At 44.3% G+C, this 21,701-nt stretch overlaps 1 protein-coding gene and 1 long non-coding RNA gene across 9 annotated transcripts in view; one reads left to right on the top strand and one right to left on the bottom strand.

Moving 5' to 3' along the window:
- Positions 1–21,701, top strand: part of MED20 (mediator complex subunit 20) — a 62,649-nt gene that overhangs the window by 1,886 nt on the left and 39,062 nt on the right. For 4 of the 8 annotated variants that reach the window (XM_081518667.1, XM_081518669.1, XM_081518670.1 and 1 more), the window contains exons 2-4: positions 263–417; positions 4,167–4,420; positions 5,936–6,127. In XM_081518667.1, coding sequence (XP_081374793.1) covers positions 263–417; positions 4,167–4,420; positions 5,936–6,127 — 601 coding nt within the window. Of the gene's footprint in view, positions 1–262; positions 422–4,166; positions 4,421–5,935; positions 7,864–18,321; positions 18,404–21,701 lie in introns of those variants that run through there. The other 4 variants (XR_014061825.1, XM_081518672.1, XM_081518671.1 and 1 more) reach the window with 4 other exon arrangements.
- On the bottom strand, positions 3,506–14,814 carry LOC145516872 (uncharacterized). Its single transcript, XR_014061827.1, has 4 exons — positions 14,593–14,814; positions 14,171–14,348; positions 7,906–7,977; positions 3,506–3,752 (listed from the first exon to the last, which is right to left on the bottom strand). It is a non-coding gene; the product is annotated as an uncharacterized LOC145516872 (long non-coding RNA).

The following is a 21,701-nucleotide window of genomic DNA, read 5'->3' as shown; positions in this document are numbered from 1 at the left end:
AACGTTGGCACACTTGCCACACTCGGTAAACGCTGGTGCTCTAGACAGGAAGTTCAAAGCACTGTTATGCGTCCTGAGACCTGTTCTGTTTCTTAGTGGAGCTCTCAGAGACTGTGGGCCTCTGTTTCCTTCTTTTTAAAATGAGAAGGTTCGGGTTGATGGTGTCTGTGCACCTACTGGCCCTGATGAACTATGATTCTGCAGGCAAGTGAATGACTCATTCAATGCACCTGAATGATGATTTTGCTCCTTTCCCTTCCAGTGTGTCCCAGATGCCCGTGGCTGAGGGCAAGAGTGTCCAGCAGACTGTGGAGCTCCTCACCCGGAAATTGGAGATGCTTGGAGCAGAAAAGCAAGGAACATTTTGTGTGGACTGTGAGACCTACCACACAGCTGCCTCTACCCTGGGCAGCCAAGGTCAGTGAGAGAGAGGCCCGTGGGATGGCTGGAACCTGGTTTGGAGTTAATAGACATTCATGTTCATTGGAATCTTTCTGCTCTTCTGCTGAGGGTGGTGGTCTTGGATACGTGGTGTATGCGTTTCTGAATTCATTAAGTTTTTCCTGCATCTCTTAGTCTGGGCCTGTGTTGTACTCTTTTTGCACTTTTAAAGCACTTTTCATTTCTCAAAGTGTTGGTCACTAATTTTCTCAGAATCATCTGGGTTGCTTGTTAGAGGTGCAGGTTCCTGGCCCAGCTTACAGACTCACTGGTAATCAGTCATAATCTACATTATAGTAAGTTTCGTGGGTGATCTGTATGCACTCCAAAGTTTGAGAAAGTCTCCTTTTAAGCTCAGAAACTTTTGTATATGATTCTGTTGGAGCGTTAGAGTTTGAGGAACTTTCTGTAGAAAAGCTTCCTGTTTCCCACACCTAGCCAGTGGCCTTGGCTACCACCTTAGCATAACCTTGATCGATGAATTAACTTTTGTTTTAAGTGTATTTCAAGTTGAGATGCGTGGTGGTGGTGGTGGTGGTGGTAGGAAGGTAAAGAGGATCTCTGAATAGGAGTTAGGGAACCTGGGTTCTTTTAGTCTTGGCTGTTCGGTAATTTGACTTTGGATGGTTCCATAGCACAGTGAATAAGCCTAAATCATGGAACCAGATAACGGAGTCATTCCTGCCACAATTACCTGCATCCTTAGGTAATTCTGCAGTCTGTAACTGTTCCTGTGCAGGTCACTTGCCTATTTCCCCAGGGATTTATTCCCTGCCCTGCTCCTGTGAACTACATCTGCCCGGCCCCCATTTAGTTCCCTTTGGCCAGTGAAAGGCACTGGCAAAAATTGGAGGGAGGAGGAGAGAGAGACAGCCTCTCTCTCCCTGTCCCTCTGCCTTGGGCTGTGTCTCTGGCTGTGGCTGTGTTTCTTCCTTGGTTCTACCTCCTGTAAGGCAACCCTTGTTCCTGGCTCTCAGAACAGCACATCTGCCCTTTTTCCTTCCAGCCCTAGGGACTGTAGCAGCTCCCTGTGTTACTAATCTTTGGGTGACCTCACCATTCCATTTGATTTTTCAGTTCTACCAACCCCTGTACTTCATTCCCTGTATTAAACCCCCTGTAAAGAAACTTACCTGTGTGGGCTCTGTTTTTGTACCCTTCCCAGTACAGTCATCTGCAAAATGAAGATAATTCCAGTATTTATCTCCTAGTTAAATAAGTTAGTACACACAAAGCCCTTCGAACCAAGGTTGTCGTGGAATAAATAGCTAATAAATGGTAGCTTAAGAGCTGTACTGAATTTCATGATCAGTGCGATTGCAATGTTAACATTTGTTTTGCCTGCAAAAGGCAGAATATAAGAATCAGTCGCGAGAACAGTTATGAAAGCATTTGGAAAACAGAACACTAGTATACAGATATAAGATGACATGCTACTTTTGTGACACTCCCTGGCCTGGGCTCTGTTTTCCTGATCAGACCTTTGCTTTCAAGGAGCTACAGTCTAGTTGGAGAAACAGCAGGTTCTCAGTGGGCAGTGAGGTAGGATGGAAGGAATTCAGGACGCCTGGATTAGAGTTCCAGTTCTGTCGCTTACTGGCTCTGTGCCTTTAAATCAGAAGTTCTCGCACTGTCTAGCTTTAACATCACCTAGAGGGAGGGCTTGTTATCACACAGATGGATGGGTTCCCCTCTCCTCCCCACCCCCGCAGAGTTTCTGAGCCAGTGGGTGTGGGGTGGGGTGGAGAATGTACATTTGTAACAGATTCCCAGGTAGTGATGTGGGTGCTGGCTGGTCGAGGACCAGAAGCTTTTCATAATTTTTTCGAGACAGTAAAAACACTTCCAGACTCCCATAATGTGAATTAAGTATGTAATCACAGTGAGTCTGAACAAGAACAGAATGACAGATCGGCTTTGGATGTCTTTATTGGAGGATTGAAATGTTTGGAACTGGACTTCCCAGGGGAAAGGTGTGAATATGCAACGGGCAGTTGGGAGGGTATGGGGCGAGGTTGGTGCGGAGCCAACTGTGTTCAGGCAGTGGCAGCACATTGGAGGCCTGCATAGAGGCCACGCCACCCACACCTGTCTCTGCACCCATTCCCATTGCTGCACTCTCATCCCTGCCTGAATCCTACCCTCTCTTCATATCCTACTTCAGGTCCTATTTTTTCCATGAAGCTTCTTCCAACTGACTCTTGCCACTTTGACCACTTCCTTCCCTGAAGTCTTTCCTTCCCTCCAAAGACTTCTGGTCTATCATCAGGCAAGCACTTTGGTTTCGTGGTCTTTTAAAAAGTTTTCCTCCTATCTTCAATGAAAGTGAAAGTCGCTCAGTCATGTCTGACTCTTTGCAACCCCATGGACTATACAGTTCATGGAATTCTCCAGGCCAGAATACTGGAGTGGGTAGTTGTTCCTTTCTCCAGGGGATCTTCCCTGCCCAGGGACTGAACCCAGGTCTCACGCATTGCAGGCGGATTCTTCACCAGCTGAGCCACAAGGGAAGTCCAAGAATACTGGAGTGGGTAGCCTATCCCTTCTCTAGCGGATCCTCCCGAGCCAGGAATCGAACAGGTGTCTCCTGCATTGCAGGCGGATTCTTTACTGAGCTATCAGGGAAGGACAATGACAGTCTTCAGTGAGATTGTCAGCTTCTTGAGGCCAGGGGCTAAGTCCTCTACTTACATGCCTCTTCGGTCCTAGCACAGTGTTGGGGCTAGTTTAAGGACTTGGAAAACTCACTTCTCAGGGACTGGAACTGGTGAGCAGGGATTTAAAACTGGATCTTCTGATCTAGATTCCAAGTTCTTTCTGCTACGGTTGTACTGCTTGCTTCCTAAGTCGGCTAGATGTCTTAAAATTCTCCAAAGGCCCCCTGTTGCCTTCAGGATGAAGTCTGTAAACTTGGGCACAGAAGAGAAGGCTCTGGCCTCCCGTCCAGCCTCATGTTCAGAGTCTCCCCTCTGCTGCTTCTGGGGGTCCACTTCCTCTGTTTCAAAGAGGGAGGAGGCCAAGGAAGGGAGTAATGGGCAAAAAAGAGAGCAGCTGCTTCATGTGGTGTGCTCAAATGCTGTTACTTTTATTTTCCGTGTTGTGTAATATATGACTATACAGAAGACCATATGTAAATCTTGTGTGAGTTATTAATCATCATCTTTAATCATCCATCTGTGAGCCCATCTCTCAACTTAAGAGTTAAATCAGGGACTTCCCTGGTGGCCCAGTGGTTAACATTCTGTGCTTCTACTGCAGGGAGTGCAGGTTTGATCCCTGGCCAGGGAAATTCCACATGCTGTACGGTGTGGCTAAAAGAAAAAAGAGCGAGAGAGAAGAAAACAGAAACTGAAAACCAAAATGCATAACAACCAGGATGCAAAAATGCAGGCCTGACTACAAATAATGAGGTGCAAAACTTAGTCCCAACTATCAGAAATAAATATAAAAGCTGGAAAGAAAAGTGAATTAAACCATTATCTGGACCATCAAAAGTTCCAGTGTGCCCATCACCTTTTTCTGTAGATTGGGTGAGTTCTGCCACATGCTGCCTGGCTGCTGGTCCTCTCTGGAAAAGGCTGTTGGTGAGGGCCTTCCCTCCACCGCCCTCCAGGACTGCTGGGGCGATGCTGGATTGCCTCCTGGCCCCGTTCAGCACTTTGGCCTCTACTCCAGGATGTGCTGAGGAGGGTCTTGTTGCTGAGCAGGATCTCCATCCCTTGCAGGTCAGGCCGGGAAGCTGATGTATGTGATGCACAATTCTGAGTACCCTTTGAGCTGCTTCGCCCTCTTTGAGAATGGCCCTTGCCTTGTTGCCGACACCAACTTTGACGTGCTCATGGTGAAACTCAAGGGCTTTTTCCAGAGTGCCAAGGCCAGCAAGATCGAGACCCGGGGCACCCGTTACCAGTACTGTGACTTCCTAGTGAAGGTGGGCACGGTCACAATGGGGCCCAGTGCCCGAGGCATCTCTGTGGAGGTAAGACCTCGGTGAACTAGAGCAGACGTGGTGAAGGGCCTGGCTCTGTAGATTCCCGTGACCCTGAACGCAGGCAGATGTGTCTGCCTCCGTCTCTGTCTGCAGAGCAGCTGCGCTTCCTTGGCCTGCATTTTTTACTCTTTATTTAATCACTTAGGGACGATCTAGCCCAGGATGGGAAAGGGGAGCTGGATTCACAGCAGATAGAAAGCTTAGGAAGGCTGGCTTGCTGGAGAAGAGGAAGGATGGTCAAGGAGGGCCAGGTGAATTATTACATGGAGGAACCACTCAAAGTTATGAAGCAAAGATGTGCCCTTCCCTTTGACATGCTGTCCACTTTCTTTCATGGCATGTGTGACGATTTCATCTATGACATACATTGAAAATGACAAAGATGGAGTGTGACAGTAGCTGGCTTCGGGACCAGTGAGAGTCTGCACCATCTACCACAGTCCCAGCACTGTGTGAGATTAAAAAACAAAATAATAAGTAAACTACAGGGCCTTTTGAACATTTATGACTTAGTAAGAGAGCCAGGCCCAAACATGCAAGCTGTTTTTTAAGTTAGTCTGTAAGAAATGCCATAAAGGAAGCACAGATTGCTCTGGGAGTTCAGGGCAGGGAGCACTGCTGACTTTGGGGACTGTGATACCTCCTGCAGGAGTAGCATTTAAGGAGGGATTTAAAATGTGGAGACCTGGGGATGGGTAAGTGCTCAAAAGCAGCACAGGTGGAGAAAAGGGCGTTAGTGGTCATGACTACTGCGATACTCCAGGGACCTCTAGAGCTAAGATGTCCTGACTCTTTTCACTCATGACACACAGAGAATTTGCCAAGACCCACGGGGAACCCACTGTTTGTTTATCCTCCACGTTTTCAACTTTGTAACACAAACACACTCGGCAGTTTCTTTACTTATTTCTCCTTGTAGTTGCCAGTAATTTCCCCTGCCATCTCTCCAGTGAAAAACTGGGAGAGAAGAATGAGTAAGCCTAAGATCTGTATCCTTCAGCCCCTGTCACGTGAGTTGGGAAATTATTTCTTAGGGTCAGAGCCCAGGTTGTATCTACCTTGGGAGTAATGGTTGGTCTTGAAGTGACTTATGGGCCTATGTGTCTACTTTGCCCTCTTGTCAGTTACCGCAACTCACACACACTCGCAGACTCTCCTGCTTATCGTTTTCTCTCATAGAATTTTCCTGAGCTGTCCGTGAATCTACAGCCATCATAGCTGGGACTATAAAGTTCAGAGATAATTTGAAGGGACCTAGCTATGCCTCTGGGTCTTGTGCGTAGGGCTGTGAGTTGATAATCCCAAGATGAGAATGTTTGAGCTTAAAGGGTACAGTGCTGAGGCTGCCAGATTCGTAGTGTTTGAGTTGGATATTTCCTGCAGGGCAGTTCTGGGTTGCAAGGTGTTATGTCATGGTCTCTGGGTTGGGGAAGATGGATGCAGAGGGCAAATGACCTGTCCTTGCCCTCACTCACCCTCCATCTCCCTTCTCTTGGTCCCCAGGTGGAGTATGGCCCCTGTGTGGTAGCTAGCGACTGCTGGAGCCTGTTGCTGGAATTCCTGCAGAGCTTTCTAGGCAGCCACACCCCAGGGGCACCCGCAGTGTTTGGCAGCAGACACGACGCGGTCTACAGCCCAGCAGACACCATGGTCCAGTACATGGAGCTCTTCAACAAGATCCGCAAGCAGCAGCAGGTGCCGGTGGCGGGGATTCGTTAGCGACTCCGGCTGAGCTGTCACTGGGGGGGGGCGGGGAGGGGAACTCCACAGAAGGAGCAGGCGCTGCACCCTCAGAGCTCTGGTCCCCAGAAATCCTGGGCAGACGGGAAGGTGTCCTTCCCTGTCTAGTTCCCAGCTGTGGCTTTTGTTCTGGGGCGCTGGACTCCCCTCCACGGAGCCTCACACACAGTCCCTCCTGCCCCTCCCCCGCCACAGCTGTTTCAGCCCCTGCCTTGTGGGGCTTGGCCTGTCCTCAGGAACAGTGATTATCCAGAGTGGGGATGTCTAGAGCTCTCCTGCGTTACGGGAAAAGGTCAGATGGGGGCGTCCCTGCTGAGTGTTGGTGGGAAGGCAGTCTGTGTCACCAGCTCCTGAGGATTTGGTCCAGGTCCGCAGTGGACCGGCTGTGTGTTGCGTTTGGGCTGCGCTCAGACCCAGATGTGGCTGGGCCTTTCCTGGGGAAGGAGCAGGAGGCCAAGCTTATTTTATGGCTGTCATTTTCTGACCTGTTTGCTGAGGTAAATCGTGAGTTCAGTTTTCTAGGTTGTAGCCTGAGTCCTTTGAAGTCATCTGGCCATCTTTCCGTTCTGTAGTGAATTATACTAAAGCACAGGCTAAGTGGCTATAAGGAGAATCTAAAGTACAGAGGCTGTTAGCAGTTTGTTTTTCTCTTCTCTAATAGTACAGAGGGAATTAGATAGTCCAGGGAAGACTTAACTCCACAAGGTCATCAGGAACTTGGTTTCCTTTGAGCATGTCATTCAGCCACCCCAAGGGTGTTGTCCAAGTCTAGTTCCCCTGGGGTAACAGTTTCTTTTTTAAAGGCCGTGACCTGGAGTTGCTCCAGTCACTCTGGCTACACCTTGCTGAGAGGAGGTCTGGGACAGAGAGCCTCTTATTTGGGTGGTCATGTGCCCTTTTAAAATGCTGGGGGTTCTGTGACTGAAAGGTGAAGGAGAAAATGGATATGGGGGCTCAGTTAGTAGCCTCTGCTCCATGGAGCTTAATGGACGTGCCTAAGACTATTCTTGGCTGCTATTTTGCAAAGAACACCCCTGTAAGTAAGCCACTTGTTTCTGAGTTGGATTGGGGGTGGGACTAATGTCAGAGTCACTTTAGCTGGATTAGTCACATAGGGACGTCACTTCTGCACCCCTTGAGTCAGTCTCAGCATCAAGACCTCTCCAGTTCTTGTGTGCCCAGAGCTCAGGGTTAGACAGTTGGCCTGATGCTCACGAACTGCTCTGCATGGTGTCCTGAACTCGACTCCTCATCTCATGTGAGCCTCCAAGCTGCTCATTTGACCTCCATCACCTGCCCACCGCCCTCCTGCTGCAGAGATGTTCAGTCTAGCTAACACTGAGGTCACAGTCAGAGCTGGTCTTAGGAAACGTGTTCGTGTATGTACTGCGGGCTTGTCTTCAAGGATGCCATCTCATTGAAGACGCATAAAGAGAAACTGTTTTCAGATCTAAGTGCTCAGATCTAAGCCTGTGTAACGAGAATCAGGTAGTGGTTATGTTTCCCTTTTAGCTTTGGCTGGCAGGAAGCTCAGTTCAGCTTTCTAACTGTAGAATCTGTCATCTGTGTTTTTTGTTCTCACCTCCCTCTGGCTTCTTTGTGTGTTTTTGTTTTTTTTTTTTTAACATTTTAAAATAGAGATATGTTTTAGATATTAATTCACACATAATAAAATGTATAGATTTTTTATGTTTTTGGCCTTCTGATTTATGTTCGCTCATGTCCAGACTTACCTAATTATATTTTGCTGTAGACTGCCTCAAATCTTCTATGAGATAAGATAGCATTTTGAGCATAATGTGTTCCTGAAAATAAACAGAAATCAAACATGGTAAATATGACTCTAGATTTATGCATTATAAGGAGGGATTTCTATTACTAACTTCCTGTGTCTTTTAGATACAGTCTTGGCTCATAAGTTTCCAGAAAGTCTTCACTTTTTGTTGTTTTCCCTTATTTTGAGCACACATTTGACCAGATTTAAGTTCAGTGAACACCAGATCAATCTATAAGAGTTGCCACCTCACGTACTTTTGTCCATCTTTGTCCTTTGTGTCAGCTAAAGAAAGCTTATTACTAAAAAAAAAAAGGCAAGTAATGCAATACATTTCTTAATTTAACTCCACTAGCAAAGTTGCCAAAACTGAACTGATAACTAGTGGGAAAGGCCCAAACGTCATCCACCTTCTGTATGTACGTCTGAATGGGACTTCAAGAGTTAGTTTAGTATTGTTGGCATATAATTTTTGAAAGATGAGGTTGAGTGAAAGTCGAGAAGCTTTTGTATAAAGGGAAAGGGGGCATGGTTAGCCTCATTTTAAAAATAAAACTTACACTCAGCTAGAAAGTGGGCATGCAGTATTTTGGAAGAAAGTGGGCATGCAGTATTTTGGGTTCAAGTCTGACATTCCTCCTTCTACACCAGACTGCCTTCTTGTCCCTCCCTCCTTTTTTCCCAGATGCCTTACCCCTCTCACCATCTGTATCTAACCCCAAAAGAGCAGAAACAAGGACGTTTCTAGGATCCTGCTATAACATGTCACCTTGGTGGGTACCTTTGCCAGTCACAGAGAAATCTGCTAACCTTTTGGAGCCATGCAGGGCAGCATTAAGATTTACCTGGTTCTCCTTCACTATAAGATGGGGGGATCATGCTGAGAGGTGAGGCTGGAGTCAGGACCAAACTTTAGACTCAGGACTCATGGCCCCCAGCATGTGTGAGAGAGTGGCACATGGACCTCTGTGTGGGGCCAGGTGATTTTAGGTGGAATGTGGGATACATTTTTATACTTATGCCTTATTCTAATATATATTAGAGAGAAATATAACTGGCACTTTTGCCTTATGAGGATAAATAAGTTTTTTAAAAAGAGTCTTCTTAAAGGGAACTATTAAGTTATACTACAGGTGATACCTACAAGAGGCGGAATCTGGAGGAGGAAGGTGGATGCTAGAATTTGGGGAAACGCTGGGTTCTCCTGGGCGTGGTCCACTTCTCGTACCCCGTGATGGTTGCTGCTCTTTGCTCCTGTGCTGGGCTCGCCCCCTGACTCTCCTGTGTTCTTCTGATTCTCTGTCCCCCCTGTTGCCATGCTGCCTCCTGCTTGCTTGCTTTTCTTTGGTCTTGAAAGACCAAGTCATCCCACGTCCCCCCACTGTGTATGAGTGTCACTGCGTAACTGAAGGAATACCCAGGGATTGATCACTCCTTCCCACCGCCAGGTCTGCCCCAGCCCACTGTATCCAGTGTTCATTCCTGAGGCTTCAGGATGAGAGGGGTGGTGAGAAAGTTTCTCCCCAAATCCTAGAAGGTGAGGGGACTGGTTAGAAATTCCCACCTAAGTGTGTCCTCTAGGTGTCAAAAGTTAAGACTTAAAACTGCCCCCAAGGTGAGTTTCTGCCATTGTGTGGAGCGTTCCAAAATCAGTCTCTTGGGTTACAAGGGACCCTTGCGGTCACACAGTTTGACCGTCATTCAGTACCCATAACTTTACACCATCACTCCCAGCGATCCTGAAGCCTTGCCTTGACCTCACCTAGGGAAGTCTCCTCCCTGGGTCTTTCACTTCTGTCACTACCTCTGAGACAAAAGTCAAAACCTACCCGTTCTTTCCCTCCCAGGTTGTGGACACCGTCTGGTACTTAATGAGGGAATTGATCAGTAGTTGGTGCTGGAGTATGAGCGGACTATGGTTCTAACTCTGCTGCAGGTTCTCAACCCCCGAGGGAGCCTCAGGAAGCCTAAGATGCCTTGAAAGTGGACACAGCTTTGTGGAGAAGTGCAGTTCTCTGAGAATAGGATTTATAGGGTTCATTAAAGTATCTCAAAGAACTGTGATCCCAAAGAAAAGAATCTCTGAAGGGAGAACATCCTGAAAGGAAAGAACAGGAAGGTAAAGATAAAGCAGGTGTGAGATACATCCAGCTGACTTATCACACGCGAGACCTTCCCCTGCCTTTTGGACCTTCATCTTGGGTCCATCTCCTCCAGGGTTTTCCCTCCTTTGTTTTTTATAGTCCTTCAGGCCTTTCAGTCAGTTTCTGGGAAGTTGCACTGTGTCCCTGCTCTTTTCTCTCCTATAGGTTCCTGCTTCTCCTTTTTTCTCTATGTACACACAACCTCTTAGAAATGAGTAGGAGGAATTATGTCAGGAGCATCTTTCTAGCCCACTCTGTGGTCCAGGAGTTACTCTTCCATATGACTCAGCCCATGGGGTCTGAAGATTACCCTGTTGTAATGGCATCTGGCTTCATGAGCGTATTTTCATTTTTCAGGATGGTGTGATCAATGAGGCGAGAAATAGTTCGTCGCCTCTGAAATGAAATTAGTGAGTTGAAAAGATTCTTGGAACTCTCAGGGCAAAGATCCCTAATTCTCTTGTGGTCTGTTTTATTTACCAATACAGCCCTGCTCCGTCAGATGGCACAGACCTGTGTTTCAAAGTTAATAGAAATTCTACTGAGTTTTCTTTGGAGGCTTTAAAAAACAATTTAGGGACCGCATTTGTATAAAGGCAGAATTCAATATTGAACATCTTCTGTCATGTGGGAAAGGCAGGGCTAGGAATGTGGAGGTGACAGGACAGATGTTCCGAGGCAGCCTACTAAAGGGAAGAGAACATGGCTTCAGGAGACAGATGGCTGCGTGCTTGCCACAGTACCGTCCCTAACGTGCCAGGTAACTTCAACCACGTTGGCCTTTCTGGGTCTCATCTGTGTAGTGGGAGTGATGATGCCCTTTGTATTTCATAGGCTTGTTGAGAGGCTCAAGGGAGAAGAGGTGTTAGAGTGCCTTGTAGGCAAGGGATGCTGCCTCTGCTCTTGCATCTTTTTAATGGCGCTAAAGGTACTGTGTATGGTTAGGATGTTTAAGATGGGAAGCTACGGGGTCATTACTATTTGGTAGTAGATTAAAATTCTGCTCCAATGCAAAGGAAATGTTTGTAATAGAGAGCAAGCAATGTGGGGAGAGGGTCCAGAGAAAGTGTCTATCATACAGGTGTATTTTTGTAACCAGATCAGTGAGCATAGTTGTAGGGACTGTAATATTTACTCATAGGGTTGAGATGTTTACTTGTTCTCCTACAACCTAAAGAAAAAGAAGCTGAACTGACAAAAACAAAAGGTAGGGGATAGAAATTACTGTATCTTCTTTATGCAATACACCCATCCCTGTTTCTCCTCAGTTCCCAAGTCTTAGTTGTGCCTGCTTCTGAACTGTTTTTGGTACGGATGTGTGTGGTGGCTTTACTTGCAGCCAGTGGTGTCTCAGTTCAGTGTTCCTGACTGTGTTTTCCATTCCTCACTGATGAACCACCTAAGCTGTTAACTCTGAAGCTATAATAAAACCTTTTTGTTAGCTATCCTACATAAGCTTTTCCTATTTTAATTATCTAAAATAGCCTTTTTAGTCTTTCTGCTTCCATCTGATGCACAATTCTCAAACTTGTTGGTATCAAGATTCCTTGATGCTCTTAAAAATTAACTGAGTACCCCAAAGAGCCTTAGTGTGGGTTGTATCATTGATACTTAATTAAAACTTATTTATAATGAAAAAAGATTAATTAAATGATTAATTAAAACTTATAGTGAAAAAGTATTAATTCATTTAAAGGTAACAATAAACCCATCACATGTTAACATAAATAAAATATTTTAATGAAAAGTAACTTTTTTCCAAAAAAATTTAGAAGAATGGCATTGTTTTATATTTTTGCAAATCTCTTGAATATCTGGCATAGTAGAAGACAATGGATCTTAGTGTCTGCTTCTTTAGTCAGTCTGTTAAAATTTGTTATTCAGTTGAAGAATGTGAAGAAATCCAACCTCACACATTCTGGGGCTTCCCAGGTGGCTCAGTGGTAAAGAGTCCACCTGCCAAGCAGGAGACACAGGAGCTGCAGGTTCAAACTGTGGGTCAGGAAGATCCCCTGGAGAAGGAAATGGCAACCTGGTCCAGTATTTTTGCCAGAGAAATCTCATGGACAGAGGGACCTAGAGGGCTATAGTCCATGGGGTCACAAAGAGTCAGACACGGCTGGGCGACTAAACCACCACCACCACAGTGATACTGTCTTCCGATAATTGGGGATGTTCTTTGATGCTTCATCACAATTCTGCTAAAGGTTAGTTGCAATGTAGAATCTCAAATTCTATCAGTGAGCTTTCTGTACTCTGTTATATTAACATTGATTAGTTTATTTTGCACTGTGAAGGGCTCTTTTAACCATACACGATTTTGTAGCATGCATTGGTCATTTGGAAAATACTGCAGATCTTTTAAATGTTGATATATTTCATTATACAATATAAAAAAATCATATTTGTTAATATCACCATCAGTCTCAACAGAAAAGTTGTGGGAAGCTATTAAACTCACAGTAGTGGATATATTTTCAAAAATCCTAAGTTTTGCTTGAGAGCTTGAGTTTGATCTTTACTAGCAAATGCTGTCGGGCTCAATTTGTTTATTTCTGAGGAAATATCTGTCAGATACCCAAGGCTGAATGATTGTAGTTTTATCTGTTAGCTGTTCTTCCAAGTGAAAATGGTATTGCATGAATTGCTAATTCAGCTCAAAGTTCAGAGAAGTTGAACAAGTGCTTTTCCTCAAGAGAAGCATTATAAGGCACCAAAGTGCTTTATGTCTCTATCTACTTAATCACATAGAACAGTATTATTGAAAAAGTATGTTCTTACATAAAACAAAGTTTTTTAGTGTTTCATCAAGCACTTCCTTAAAGTGACACAGGTATAATTATCTTTTCCTGTGACTGGATGGCAGTGAAGACTACATTGACTGCTAGTACAATTTAGTGCCATTTCTTCGATTTGTGTTATGGAAGCAGCAATTCATTAGCGCAAATGTCATCACAGTGACAGAGGCAAGTAGTATCTTACTACTATGAAAACAGTTTTGATTTCAGGGATCTTCCTGAAAGTCTTTGGGTCACCAGGGCTCCACAGGCCACACTTTGAGAACCACTGGTCTAATACATACAGTACTGAGAATTTCTCCTCTCCCGCCCCCCAATTGCTTTTTTGCAAGCACCCCTTCCTTCAGAAGTCTTTAAGTGACTCCAAAATCCTTCACTCAAAAAAGCATCTATAAATATGTCAGGAATTTTGTTAGAGAAATAACATTGAATAAAATACGATCTTTATTCTCCAGAAATTTTCTTGAGGGGTTGGGGAGCAGGAGGAGAAAATAGATAATTGAGGAGTTAAAATGTAAGATACGAATTCCTTAAAGAAAATTATGTTAAAGGTGTTAGCAAAGGGAGTGCTAAATTTTAGGTCTTAACTGAGGTGTTAGTAAAGGGAGTGATAAATTTTAGGTCTTAACTTGCAGGCTTCCCAGGTGACTAGGTGCAGGAGATGGAGGTTTGATCCCTGAGTGAAGAAGATCCCCTGGAGGAGGAAATGGCAACCCACTCCAGTATTCTTGCCTGAAAAATCCCATGGACAGAGGAGCCTGGAGGGCTATAGTCCAGGGGGTAGCCAGGAGTCAGACACTGAACAGGAACACTGAGCTCTTGAACCACATGGCAAATCCTCATCAAATCACTTAATCACTAGGTCTTATCACTTCATCAGAAGTGTTTGAAGTGTTTAAGTTAGTTACCTTTGGAAATTTCAGAGCTGACTCCAGGCATGGTAGATTCATGCTTACACATGCACATGCCCTTCCCCATTCTTATTTTGGTTTGTTGTTCTTTGGCTTCTGTTTCTTCTCTATTTCATATTTACAAGTGTGTAGCTTTGAGCCAGTGTAGGTAATAAGGAATGTGTTTCTTTTCCTTGCCCTTGTATTTAAACGTAAGCCCTGCAGTTGGGTGATGTAACAGTGTTGGTCTTATTTGGAGGAACTCCCCACCCCCACAAACTATGTCAGGACAATGCACCCAAGAGGCTACTCCGGAAGGAAAGAAACTTTTTCTGAGGCTGAGATTTGTAGAAATAGTCGCAGTTCTGTTTCCCTGGGGTTTCCACCCCTACCTTCTGGTGAACTTCTCCAGTTTACAGCAGCAGCGAACCTCTTCTTTAGGGGAATTTCCATAAAAAAGCGGAATCCCTACTCGGTCATCAGTGGCAAAAGTCGCCTGGGAACCAATAGTAACTTCTTCAAAAGCTGCCTCAGGAAACCCCACAGTTCGGAAGCTGCATCTTTCGGACACTGTGAAAACTAATAGTCTTATTTTTAACAGAACAAAACAAAAACCTAGACGGTATAATGAGGAAGGCTTTCCCCGTTGGCAGTGGGAAGAGATGTTAAAGACCCTCCATCCAAAAGGACTGCGGGGAGCTACCCCAAGATTTCTTTACTGTTCCGCAGGCTGATGAGCTGCGGAGAAGGGGGCGGAGATGGGCTCATGTGAGTCTCTGGTCCTTTAAGGAGGGACGGCCGTAAGACTCTGTACCTTTAAGAGTCTCTTTGTCTGGAAACCTCCTTATTTACCCTCCTGTGCTTCAACCAAACTTCGACCCGCGATTCACAACGCCCCTCTACGCCGCCGCCCCTTACGCCAGGCTCAAGTCGGCCGCGCGTCGGTGGCTAACCCTAAACTTGGCGGCCGCCGCGCGAACCCCCGGGGAGGATGTCTGTGCCGGGTCGGGGCCCTGCGCTGCGCCGTTGGCGCAATGCGGGGCCCGGGGGGCGGGGCTCCGGCGGGCGGGCCAATGGGCGGGAAGGGGGCGGGGCCGCGTTCGGTTGTCTCGCGCCCTGGTGACAGCTCGCGCGTGCTGATGATGGCGGTAAATAGAGGGGGGTCGGGGGAGGGGGTGGAGGAGGTGGGGCGGCCGCAAAGGGGGTAGCTCCAGGGGGTAGGGGGACGGGAACCGGGGAGGACGCGACGGCCAGGGATCCCTTTCGGAGACTCGGAGGCGGGGACAGGAGTCTCCGGCACACTGGCCCTCCCCTTTAAAGAAGCAAAATCCTCACACACCGGGTGAGGGGCGACAAAGGCGGCGCGCGGCTAGCGGGCGGGAGGAGTGGCGGCAGGGGGCGGGACCGCGGCGCCGGCGGGCTGGGGGCGCCCGGGGCGGGGGCCCGCGGGAGGCGAGAACCGGCTGTCCTGGCGCGCCGGCCCTTTATTTTGGCGGGGTGGACGACCGCTGGGTTTGGGGTAAAAGCCTAGAGAGGAGAAGGGAAGGCAGGCTTGGGGACGTTTCGGGGGAACGGATCTGAGAAGGAGATGAGGATTAAGGGGAGAAAGGGTTAGAAGGCAGAGAGAGAAGGAGTGAGGAAAAGCCAGCCAAGGAAATGGGAAGGAGGCAAAGCCCAGGCTGGGTGGTAAGGAATCAGGGCCGGGAATGAGGTTAGGAGGACCGACCCCGGGAAGAGGGCTCCCCGGGTTAGGTGTGAGAGCAGGGTTCTGGAGGGGAAACCTTGGTAGGGGATGGTAGTGGGGCGAGGGTTACAGGGGTAAGAGTTGGAAGTGGAAGGCAAGGAGGGGCAGAGCTGGGGGAGTAGTTGGGAGTAGAGGAGAGAGAGTGATTAAGAGCCAGACGTGACAAGGGTGTGAACTAGTGCAGAGCGAGATGAGCTGAACGACTAGGACCGGCGATGGGTGGGAACTGCGAGGTTCTGAGAAGGGTATGGGTTAGTGGATGGGCAGTGGGTGTGAATTCTTGAAAGTGAGGAAGAGGGGAATTAAACACTGGACTAGTAACCAGGTGGAGTTAGGAATAAGTGCGGCCGAATTGGAAGGGTGAAAAGCAATGGACATGAGAAATGGGGCGTTTGTAGGACAATTCGGGTGCCAGAAAAGCTGAAAGGAGAAGAGAACGAGGGTGTGAGAAGTGATGGCGGTCTGGGACGGAGTAACGGGGAAATTGTGTTAATCGCCGAGGTTCAGCAAGATCCAAGGTCCAGACAGTGAGGTAAAGAGACAAGGCTGAAAGCAGAGGGTGACAGGAGCAAGGAAGAGATGGACCCCAGGATTTAAAGGATGAGATGGGGAGCGAGGAAAGAGAACAGGCTTAAGGGAAGCTTGGAGAAGCCTGATGGATTTCAACCTGGGGGAGACTGCACAGGGATGGGGATCAAGTGTGCAGTTGGGTGAGACGCTCCAGAAGGTCTACATGGGTCAGGGCACAGACGCTGTAGTGAAGGATCAAGAGTAGGGAGCCTTTGGTGCAGAAGAGGAGGAACCATGGTGAGTGAAAAGAGACCTAGAGATAGGGGCAAAAACTAAAAAGTAACAGTTGAGGTGGGAGGTACAGGAAAGGAATTCTTTGTTGAGAAGAGAACTGTTAGTGTATTGAAAGTGGGAGTCCTTTTGTCCATGAAAATAGGAAATTCCAGAAACCTCTTTCTCTCTTCAAGGAATCTTGAATCTGCTTCCACCTTTCATAGTTTTTTAAATCGACTTTTCATGTCCACTTTGAAAAGATGAGACCCATTTTGATTTTGTTCTTGTATGAATGATAAGTGTCAACTGAGTGCTGAGAAGCTCTGTCTTTTACTGGTGTTGTGATCATAGGAAACTGGGTTGTATTTCCAGTGTGGTTGTGCCTGTATGGTGTGACAGTGTTCTGTAGCAGTGTGGTACCTGACAAGCGCTAGGCAGTGCTTTCTGGACAGCATTTTTATTTTCAGTGGAGAGCACCCTGTTGTTGAGATAGATAAAGATGAAAATCTTTTTGTTTTGTTTAATCAACCACATTTCTGCCTACTTGTTTTTGATGGTTGGAGAATATTGGAATCATTTCAGAGAAAGGCAAATAGCCAGCCAGGGAAGTTTTCAGGGGAAGAGATTTAAATCAGGGTGCTGAGGGTTTTAGCTGCCTTTAGCTTTCTGTGTGACTTTTTATACTGTAGTAGAGAACTCACCCATTTGACAAAAATGGAATAAAGAAAGGGAGATTTAGAATAGTAGAGGATTTTACAGTGGGATTTATCTTTCAGTTAAATAATGGGTTTATGAGTAATTCTTATCATAACCTCCAAGATAATGCATGCTGGAGCTTTGGACAGCTCCACTGCCTCTCCTGTTTTGTAGTTGTGAATAAAAAATTAATATTTTTCTAGAATAAGTTTTTAATATTTAAGACACTTTTGGTAATTTAAAGGAAGATAAGAAATTTGGGGCAAAATTTAGGTTATTCTTAACCAAGTATTTTGTTTTCATGATTTTTAATTGTGCAGCTTTTACATTTAGCTAAGAATATGAATGATTATTACTTTGCATTTGATGGTACCAAAGGGTAGCATATAATTTACTTAAGAAAAAACCACAAACTGCTCTTGAGACTCTTATATGAGGTTATTTCATTGGTGTACATTCAGATACACAAAGATGCTTTTTCTTCAAAGTTGTGTAAATTTTGGATTGCCATTGTTTTCTGGGTATTTGTATAAATAGCAAAGATCACCTTTATGGCATCTGTGATAGTTAGCAAAGATTAGATTTTGATTAGTGGACATCAGAAATATTGGTTATTAATATAGGTGAGTAATTTAGAATATTAAATTAAATTTATGGATTCAGCTGCTGTGTTCATGGATTCTGGATTCTGTGGAGCAGGTGTTCAAGGTGACTAGATTGGTTTAGCAGTTTAACAGGATTTTTAAAAATTGCTATTTTTCCTGCTAAATTTCAAGAGGATTAGTCTGAAATCTTAACTTGCAAACTGAAGAGTAACTTTAGTATGAGGCATCTGTTTCTATGAAATGCATGTGTGTGTTCGCTTCCTTTCTAGATGTGTTTGGCAGTGCTAGTAGGTTGTATTCTGTGTGTGGTATTGCCATTTTTATAATATAATTATTTTGTACTTGATATCTTAGTATAAATTACTTTAGACTTACTTGGTAATGATGAAGAAGAAAATATAAACTACAAGATAAACCAAAGGCAAGTCCACTTGGGCCTTAGCTGTTGTTTCTGTATGCTGCTATAGTGTTTTAAATCTCCACTTCTCACTGTAAATGGTTATTTCTCAGTTGATATTTCTCTTTTAGTACAAATAATACTATTTTTCAGTAAGGAATTCATTGATAAATTTAAGTTTTATTTCCATTTTTTCATCAAGCAGAATTCTATTCAGTTTATTTTGGCTAAATCTTATTTGCTAAGCCGAAAACTTTTAAGTTTATGTATTCAACCAGTAGATTGTATATAATTAAATGTTTTTCTGGTTAATCGTAGATTCTTTGGATGGGAAGAGACCTTGAAAGGACCTCTAGTTTATCCTGCAACTTCAGTCAATATCCCACTTAAATCATCCCAGGTAGATAAAAATTTATCCTCTTTGTGTAAATCTTCAGAGGTAATGTGGCAACCTTTGTAGGTAATATTTTCCAGCATTTAATTATTTTCTATAATAGGACAGTCTATATTCTATCCAGAATACAGAACAAATACAGAACAAAATTACAGTATTTGTGCTTGTTCTCTCTTGCCCCATTCTTGATTTTCGAGTATAAATATCTGCTTACTATAGTATCAAGATGACCTTATTTCTTTGTAAATTCAATAATAGTAGCTCCCCATGTATAGTACTTTTGTGCCAGACACTGTTGTAAGCTCTTTGCAGATTGTAACTCATTTACTCCTTCCAGTAGTCCTATGAGGGTGGCCCTACTACTGTTCCCATTTTACATGTGATGAAATACAAGGTCCTTGAGATTAAATGACTTGCCCAAGGTTACATTCAGACATTTCTACAGCTACTTGTTTGATAGTTGATAATCTTGTAGTACAGATTATACTGTTTTTATTTTTAATCAGGTAATAACTAAAGGATAGATTTAATCTTTTAGTTCATAAGGTAGGGTGAGGTGGGGATAAGGTTTGAACCTTGGCATTTTATGGGCAGTCTACCTGAGTATTACCTCTGCTTGACTGTTGTGAAATGATCCATCACCATGCTCTTCAGATTATTTTAACCCTGACCAGTCTTGTTTGCCAATCCTTAAATTAGCCCTATGATTCTGTTATTAACCATTTCTGAGTTCCTTCCTAGATGGGGAACTTGGAACAGACACCATAAGGGCTGTGTTTGATGCAAAGATTGCATCAGCGTTCTTACATGGTTGTATATTTTTCCGTACAAAATTGTATTTTTAAAACAGATCCAAATCAATAAGATGCCTAATTGTATTTCAGATTAAATGTTGTCAACTTTTTTAGCTAGAAAGAGGCCCTTGGCTTTTCCTCAGTGAGTAACAGTCTCTCATCTGCAGACCTGTATGGTAGATAACAAGTCCACACAGGTTTGTAGATGAGAGATTGTTTGCCCACCAAGGAAAAAATGGAACTCAGGTTTCAGTGTGGATATCTATCCATAAACAAAATCTGTTCAGATTCTTGCTGATTTTTTTCCTGTATTCTCTTTGTATGTGCCTATGCAAGCAACATGCTAAATACATTTATGCACGCTTTTTGTTGTTGTTTAGTCACTAAGTTGTGTCCAACTCTGCGACCCCATGGACTGTAGTCCACCAGGCTCCTCTGTCCATGGGATTTTCTAAGCAAGAATACTGGAGTGGGTTGCCATTTCCTACTCCAATGCATGCTTTAATTTGCTTAAATAATTGATCCACTCTTTCTTTTGTTTGTTTTTTTAGAACAGTTTTAGGTTCACAGTAAAATTGAAGGGAAAGTACAGAGATTTCCCTGCCCCTACACCTGCATAACCTCCCCCCATTATCAATATCCCTCACCAAAGTGGGTTCTTAAAAGTGACATTTAAAAAAATAAGTAATAATTTTTTATTATTAGTGTTTTCTAAGTACCCAGCATGAATTAAGTATGTGAATTGTTTGAAACTCAAAACAACATTAGGAGAAAGCTTCTTTGTGGGGATTTTACTCAATTTTTTTAGTGACTTTGGATTTTTTTACAGTTTTCAAATTTTATAGAAAAGTTGCAAAAATGGTACAAGGAGTTTATATATACCTTTCAAATACTCTTTCAAATACTCTTCAAATCCAGGAGTTGTTTTATTTTGCACCATTTATTTTATCATTTTCTCTCACTTGTGTATTTTTTTTATTTTATATTGGGGTATAGCCGATTAACAAACAATGTTGTGATAGTTTCAGGTAACCAGCGAAAGGGACTCAGCCATACATATCCTTACTTGTGTATTTTTAAAGAAGTAAGTTTGAAAGAAAAATGGATATGAAGGCCTTAATCTTAAAAAGAAAAGGGAAGAATGGTTTCAGTATATCAGCAAGTTGGTATGTGTTTGATTTCAGTCAAGCATGTGAAGCAAAAGAATCTCAAGATTGGACTTTGAGTGGATTTTGCAGTTTCATGGTTTGTTGTCCTCATGATGTTTTGAAAAACATTCCTCATCGGCAAAAGCTGTCCTGGTCTGCCCTTTTGTAGGGGCCCTCCTTAGTACATTGAACGGTCTGCTCACACAAGGTGGTCCTCAGCATACACCAGCTCTGGATGATGTGTGGGTGATTACTGCATAAAAACAGGAGCCACAGCACCTTTCAACACCTTGACTAAGATATATTTAAGTGAAATACATATTTTACCTAAAGACCCTTCTGTTGCTTCGAGGAACTGGAAAAGATCTAAATGTAAAATAGACTGCCTGAGAAACATTGCTTGCAATTAATACAAGTAGGTTTACCTTATGGTAAGGAGGTGAATATAAATATCTTAACATTATGTTACCTCCCCCCAAATAAACCTAAATCTGGGGAGTCTTTTCAGTTGTTGTGATATGAAGGGATTTCACTGACCCTCTCCCCATTGCCACCGTCCAGCTCATCCTTCATCTTTATGAAAATGGTAGCTTGTCCCTTTGATAAAGGTGTGACCTGCAGAATGAGGCCTGTCTGATTTCAGCTGAAAGGATTATGAACTGAATTCTAACCAATGTAAAATATAGCACTTGTAGCCAGCCGCCACCCCCCACCCCATTAAGTGATCATCAAAGCTATAAAATATAGCTCTTATTAAAGCTGGTGATAATAATGAAAAACACTTGGCTTTTATAAGGATGAGAAAATTACAAATTATTGGAAAAGCTTTCTTTCCAGTCATGTGTTATTGTTTCTGAGTCATGGGCAGTTTTAAAGACTATACTACTGTTCCTTTGCCATTTACATGTTAATAGAAGTCTGAAAAGTAAGACACTCTTCTGAAATTTCCAGGGTTGTTTTTATTATGTGTCAAGTTCTAAACAGCATTCTGTGACAGGTATTTTCTCTCTTTGTCTTCTATTGAGCTAATTAGTAATTTACACTCTAGTAACATCTCTTTCAGCCTCGCATTTTCAGCGTGTGAAAATGCCTGCTATTCTGCGCCTTCCATGCAGCCCAGGCTGGCAAATGGTGGGGGGCAGATGTTGGTTAGCACATCAGAAGGATCATGGATAAAATTTATTTTTGTGTTGTGTTTTTATAAACATACAGGCTTTTTGTATCTGCCCTGCCATGCTGCCCCTGCCCCTGCCCCTCCCCCATTCAGATAGAAATGTTACGCCTTACAGTCCAGAGCTACTGCCCTTGCTTCAACTTTGGATTGTTTTCTATTCTGTCTCCCACCCTCACCCCTGCCCCGCC

Source organism: Giraffa tippelskirchi, chromosome 8 (assembly GCF_054371585.1).
Source record: "Giraffa tippelskirchi isolate mGirTip1 chromosome 8, T2T-mGirTip1v1.2.pri, whole genome shotgun sequence".
Lineage (NCBI taxonomy): Eukaryota > Metazoa > Chordata > Mammalia > Artiodactyla > Giraffidae > Giraffa > Giraffa tippelskirchi.
Note: the sequence above shows the minus strand (reverse complement) of the source record. Positions and strands in the feature narration are given on the sequence as shown.